At 42.3% G+C, this 6,321-nt stretch overlaps 1 protein-coding gene across 1 annotated transcript; it reads left to right on the forward strand.

Moving 5' to 3' along the window:
* Positions 1-219: 219 nt before the first annotated feature.
* On the forward strand, positions 220-1,331 carry LOC138909543 (uncharacterized). Its single transcript, XM_070200748.1, has 3 exons — positions 220-419; positions 657-893; positions 1,313-1,331. The coding sequence occupies exons 1-3, from the start codon at positions 220-222 to the stop codon at positions 1,329-1,331; spliced, it is 456 nt and encodes a 151-aa protein (XP_070056849.1).
* Positions 1,332-6,321: the final 4,990 nt, after the last annotated feature.

Raw genomic sequence — 6,321 nt, forward strand, 5'->3', positions numbered from 1 at the left:
GATTGCCTACACTATTATTATGTGCCGGAGGAGGAACAAGTTGAAATCCTTAAGGCTTGTCATTCTTCACCCTATGGTGGTCACCATGGGGAATCAAGAACGGCGGCCAAAGTGTTGAGTTGTGGATTCTATTGGCCTACTCTCTACAAGGACGCAAGTGATCTAGTCAAGCATTGTGATGAATGTCAAAGGGCCGGTGGGATTTCAAAGAAAAATGAGATGCCCCTCACCATCATCTTGGAAATTGATATTTTTGATGTGTGGGGTATTGATTTCAAGGGACCGTTTGTAAGCTCTTGTGCGAACACGTACATTTTGGTAGCTACGGATTATGTGTCAAAATGGGTTGAGGCCATTGCTCTACCCAACAACGAAGCTATAAGTGTGGTGGCATTTGAGAAAAAGAACATCTTCACAAGGTTTGTTACTCCGCGGGCCATTATAAATAATGAGGGGTCGCATTTTTGCAAAAAAGCTTTTGATACCTTGCTTAGAAGGTATGGTGTCACTCACAAAGTCACGACCCCCTATCACCCTCAAGCAAGCGGACAAGTGGAAGTCTCCAATCGAGAGATCAAGAGTATTTTGTCAAAAATAGTGAATGCCAACCGTACGGATTGGTCAAAGAAACTTTATGATGCTTTATGATTTTATAGGACGGCTTACAAAAGACCGATTGAGATGTCTCCATACCAGTTAGTGTTTGGGAAAGCTTGTCACCGTCCGGTGGAACTTGAGCACAAGGCTATGTGGGGTTTGAAAAAGCTAAATCTTGAGTGGGATGTCGCCTCTAACTTAAGGGTGGCACAATTGAATGAGCTAGATGAATTCCAGCACCATGCATATACAAGTTCATCCTTATACAAGGAGAAGATGAAGCATCTCCATGACAAGTACATTCGGAACAAGGAGTTAAAGAAGGTGATCTTGTGTTATTGTTCAATTCTCGGTTACGGATATTTCCGGGAAAGTTGAAGTCTAAATAGAGTGGCCCGTTTGAAGTTGTGAGTGTGACACCCTTTGGTGCATTGTACTTGAAGTATAAAAATGATGAAGTGTTTAGAGTCGATGGTCACCGGGTGAAGCACTATCTGGGAAAGGTTGGTGATGGCCACGTAGTGGCAGTGATTCATTTCAAGTGATTGATTGTAATCTGCGACGTGTCGTGACGTTAAATCAGGCGCTTCTTTGGAGGCAACCCATGTTTCTTTTTCTTTTCCTTTTTCTTCTTCTTTAGATAGGTCTTGTTTTGTGCTAACTAATTTTGAAGAGTGTTGCAGGAATGAGTGTGCTTTACAGGAACTGTGCTCAGGAAAAGTGGCAAAGTGTGAAAAAACGTGCGGACCGCACAATTTTAAAGGCCACAGCAGAAGGGGATCTGCGGCCGCACAATTCTTGTTGCGGCCGCACAACTGGAGATCAGAAATTGCAAACTCTCTGAAGTTATGCATGTCAGAGAAATGGCCAAAGTGCGGCTGCACAAGGAAATGTGCGGTCCGCACAAAAATCTGCGGCCGCACTCAAAAATGTGCAGACCGCAGATCATCAAAAGTGTAATGTGTAACAGGTAAAGGAGTGTGGACTGCACACAAAATTGTGCGGCCGCACTCAGCTCTTGAGTCCTGCCCTAACCGGTCAAGTATAAATAGTAGCCTTCTCACTACTGTAGAGACTTTACGAACTCTGAAAAATTAACACAAAGGCAAACACAGTGCACTCAACTGATTCACGTATCTAACACTCATTTCATCATCTTTGATTCTTCCTTAGCATCACTAAATCACTAGTATGCTCAATTCATCTTTAAACTTTTCAATTTTCTTAATTTTGTTCATAATTAGTTTAGTTACTTTTAAGCCAAATGTCAAATTCATCATCGTGTGAGCTTAACTTTGTGTGGGTAACTTCCTATTTTCTATTTGGGGTGGGTGGGTAAACTGTATATCATGTCTAAATTGCTACTACCATGTCTAAATTGTGCGTGAATTAGAAACCCTAAGAATCTGCCCGATAAATTTTTGAATTGTGCGGTCCGCAGATTAGTAGGCTAGGGCATTTGGTGTAGAATGATTGTGCGGACCGCACTTGAAATTGTGCAGTCCGCAAAAATGCAACCGCGACCGTAGAAAAGTGTGTGCGGACGTAGATCAAGCAATTCTTTGTCTTCGGAGAGTTGTTATTTTTGAAGTTTCAATATGCGACCACATCCAAAATTGTGCGGACCGCACTTCTGATGTGCGGCCACACTTAAAATTGTGCGGACCACATAATCATCACTTTCAAATTGTGCGGTCCGCACAACCCCATCTGCGGCCGCACTCAAAAATGTGCGGTCCGCACTTCCCCAAACTGCAACATGTTTTGTTCTACAAATTTTATGCCTAGATGCACTTAGCTAGGAATGACTCTTATTGCTATGTTGTGGAGAATATGGTTAGATCACGTAGTCATGGTGATACATCAAAGGGGAGGGGTGAACCTTCCAGAGGTAGAGGCAAAATCACCTTACCCCTCGCCCTCCAAAAAGTGATCAGTAAAAAGGCAACAATAGGCCGAGGTAGACAGCCGGAGCCCTCCGAATCAAGTTCATATGCTCCATCTAGGGAAGCATCGGAGGGCTACTCAGTGCAAAGGTAGCCTGCTATGATATCACAGCCACAGCTGCCCCAGGATAGATATCGATTGAGAGATGAGCCTACCTCTTCTGAGAGTACTTCTAAGGGGTCAGAAGGGAATAATAAGGCTTCAAAACCCTCATCTACTCATGCCCCCGCCACACCAGTTACAGTTGATAATGATGATGATATTCTGGAAGACGGTTTGGGGGGTGATACCAGAGTTGCAAGCCTAGAGAGGTTAAAGAAGAAGGAAGTTTGGGAAGATAGGTTTGTGAGCCTAACTGCATTCAGCAGGTTTCGAGAGTAGTGGCCGCAGAGACCGCTCACTATTGAGCGGTAGTTTGTGTTGAAAGATCTGGATAGATATAACCCAAATGTGTTAAGAAAATTTTAGGAAAGAAAAGGGTGAAAATGGTTCACGAAAAGCATATTGGATGCCAAGGAGCACTTAGTCCGGGAGTGCTATGCCAATGTGGCGCACATAAAGAAGGGGACTAAGGTGACTAAGGTGAGGAACTTGAAAGTACGATTTGATCAGATTACCCTGAACACTTATTTGGGGCTCGAGGATATGGAGTCGGTGCAGTATTTAGAGAAGTTTGCAATGGGTGATGTAGCTCGCCCTTGGCTAGCTTAGATACTAGCGGCTCCAGGACCACCACCACCATGGATCACAGTAGGGGTTTCCATTCAATGGAACACCCTAAACTTTGAAGTAGAAGGGTGGCAAACATTTGTGTGCAGTCGCATAGACCCAAGCCAGAATAAAAACAATCTCCCAATCCCTCAGGCAGTCCTAGTTGCTTCCATCATGGCCGGGTACCCAAATAATGTGGGCGCCTTCATGTCGGCTAACATGTCTCTGGTTGTCAGGCAGGGTGAAAGCTCCTATTCATATCCCAACACTATCATGAAGTATCTCACGGATGCGGGAGTGGAGCCCAAGAGCTTTGATAAGAAGGTTAGGGCTAAGAAGCCCTTCTCCTGGTACTCTCTAAAGGACCCAAGGAACTCGAAGAATAAGGGTAAGTCGACTACTACCGTAGGCTAGTCTGATGAGTTGTCGATGGTAGTTGCAGATTCAGTAGCCATGCCTTCCACAGCAACCGGGCCTTCTACCGATACAACTGCCATACCTCTACCTCCATCTTCAGGGCCATCAATATCAGTGCATTCCTCCTCTACTTATCCACTCTCTGCGCTGCAAGTCTCACAGACATTGGCGAGTCTCAACAACTGGATGCAAACAGCTACTGCAAGGCTGTCTGACCTGTCCAGTGCTGTTGCAGCTCAGACTTCTACCTCAGCACCCCAGATTCCTCCGTCAGTGGAGGAAACTTTAAAGAAAATATTGGAGAATCAGAAGACCATCATGGACACCTTGGTGGCACATGGGGGAGCAATTGAGGAGCTTGGGAAGCAGGTGAAGAAGATGAGGAAATCTAAGGCTTCGAGGAAATCGGTTGACAAATTGAGACGAGAGGTGACCAAGATAGCATCCACTGGAGATCTTCCATTTGACTTTCTGATGGAGACAGATCCATCAGTACCAGCAGCACCAGTGGCACCAGCTGGCCAGTCTGAAGAGTCAGACCTCTCTACCCACACTACTGAGGCGGTACTACAGATGTTCACCAACCCAGCTACTCCCCGAGCAAGGGATGATGAGATCCAGTTGGAGGAGCCCGAGGGAGGTGATGCTGCTATGGACACTGATACCACATAAGGAGTTCTCTTTACTCTTTCCCTTTCTTGTTTTTATTTTGTTAAGCATTAAGGACAATGCTTATTTTTATACGGGGAGGAGGGGGGGGAGGGTGGAGTCTATTTTGATTTGACATTTGACATTGGCCTGTAATAACTAATAACATTCTCTTTTTATTCTTACTTTCATTATGTACATATTCTTCTCTTTCTATTGATGTATATATTCTCTTTCCCTTTATCAGTTTGTATATTCATTTATGCTTTCAGCAGTTTACTTCATAGCTTTTTATTTTGTTTTCTCAGTAGTCAATATTTAGTCTAATAGCTTCTTATTTACTTTAATAGCTTCTTTTTAATTTAGTAGTTTCTTTTCATGTTTAAGTGATCAATAAGCCTTTGGTTTTCTTAATGCCACGGTTCTTTCCCAATGTGGTTTTTGTGTGAACCGGGTGACTCTTCCCAACGATGGATGGCGTGACAATCTTCTTTAGGGATTGAGTCCGTTTTTGATGTTTAGGTAAGAACAATAGTAATAATGAATAAGAGGACCTAATTGAGTCAAACTAGAAGAGTCAAGCATACTTCACTTGGTACTAACACACTTAACTACATGCTTATGATTAAAAACAAGTTCTTGGAAAGAAATAGCTCTAGTTAGTGACCTTTTGACTCTTGCATTTACTTAAGCAATCATCGAGTGGTTTAGTTGAACCATTAGTGATTTTCAATCTCGAATATAGTTGTTGTGGGCCCTCGACTCTATCCTCTTGAACAATCCAGTGGTGTGAGAGGTGAGATATTCTGTTGCAAGTCCAAGTACCCATGCGAATGGTCTAGAACTTGCCCCGAATGTGTTTCTAGGCAAAATTCTAAGTGTTGCTTGGCTTGAGAAGTGATTGTAGGCTCTCCTTGACCCGTTTTGAAATTTTTCATGACCCACCAATGTTGTTATCCCTATCAACCCTTTTGAGCCTAAAACCTTTCTCATTTAATAAATGTGTTACAAGCCTTTACCCGTTTTATAGTAATCCTCTCTTGGCACCCGAGCTTTCCTTAACACTCTTGAGAAACAATTGGCTAAATAATAAGTTTGGGGGAGAGACGAGAAATTTGAAAGTGGTATCAAGGTACAAAAAGAGAAAAGAAATGAAGAAAAGGAAAGGCAAAGAAAAATAAAGAAAGAACAAAAACAAAATGCAAAAAGAAAGTGAATAAGTTGAAGAGTTGAAGGGATTCAAAGAAAAGCAAAAATGCAAAGCATGGAGAAAACAAAGAAGGAGAAAACGAATATCATGACCAAGAAAGAGTGATGTTAAGTCTCTCTAGTTCCCCTAAGGAAAAAGAAAATGACTTAAAATGTCGGCAAAGCATGAGCCAAAAAAGAGAAAATGGAGTCCTAAAGGAAAGATGAACCCGTTCGATTCCAACATTTTCTACCTTAGTCCAAAAGCATTCATTAAATTTCGAAAAAGCCCTATGTGATTTCAAGCCGAGTGAACTTACATTAGTGGTGATTTACATGAGGGGCAAGCATATGGTACTTAGAGTCGTACTTATGACATTCTTTTGAGAGAGATGATCGAACTTTTCACAAATCCTTGAAGTGAGTGCTACATTCATAAGTGAGATATGCTAACGGAGATTAGAGGAGGAAGAGTTTGGGATCCACAATGACCTACATGAAAGTGCAAACTTCCTTGATGAGTAAAGTCAACTTTTGATGTTGTAGTGTCACATTAGAACTATTTGTGCTTAAAACTTCAAATCATGCCTTGTTGATAATTCATAAGTGTTATGGGTAATTGTTGGTACCAATTGATGTGTGTTTGATTCACCTTAGATTAGCTAGAATAGATCTTATCTTGTGGAGGTGGGAATTACCTTATTTGCTTGAGGACAAGCAAAAGCTTAAGTTTGGGGGAGTTGATAAGTGGGAATTTTGACTACTTATTAGCGCCTTTTAGCTTTCGTTTTAGTCCAAAAGTGTCTAATTGTA

This window comes from Nicotiana tomentosiformis, chromosome 4 (genome assembly GCF_000390325.3).
Source record: "Nicotiana tomentosiformis chromosome 4, ASM39032v3, whole genome shotgun sequence".
In the NCBI taxonomy this organism is placed as follows: Eukaryota; Viridiplantae; Streptophyta; class Magnoliopsida; order Solanales; family Solanaceae; genus Nicotiana; species Nicotiana tomentosiformis.

Excerpts from the sequence above, each read along its gene's own strand:
- LOC138909543 (XM_070200748.1), top strand. The coding sequence starts at position 220 with ATGCCCCTCACCATCATCTTGGAAATTGATATTTTTGATGTGTGGGGT. Across the intron at positions 420-656 it reads AAAAAGAACATCTTCACAAG|GACGGCTTACAAAAGACCGA; the intron begins GTTTGTTACTCC and ends ATGATTTTATAG.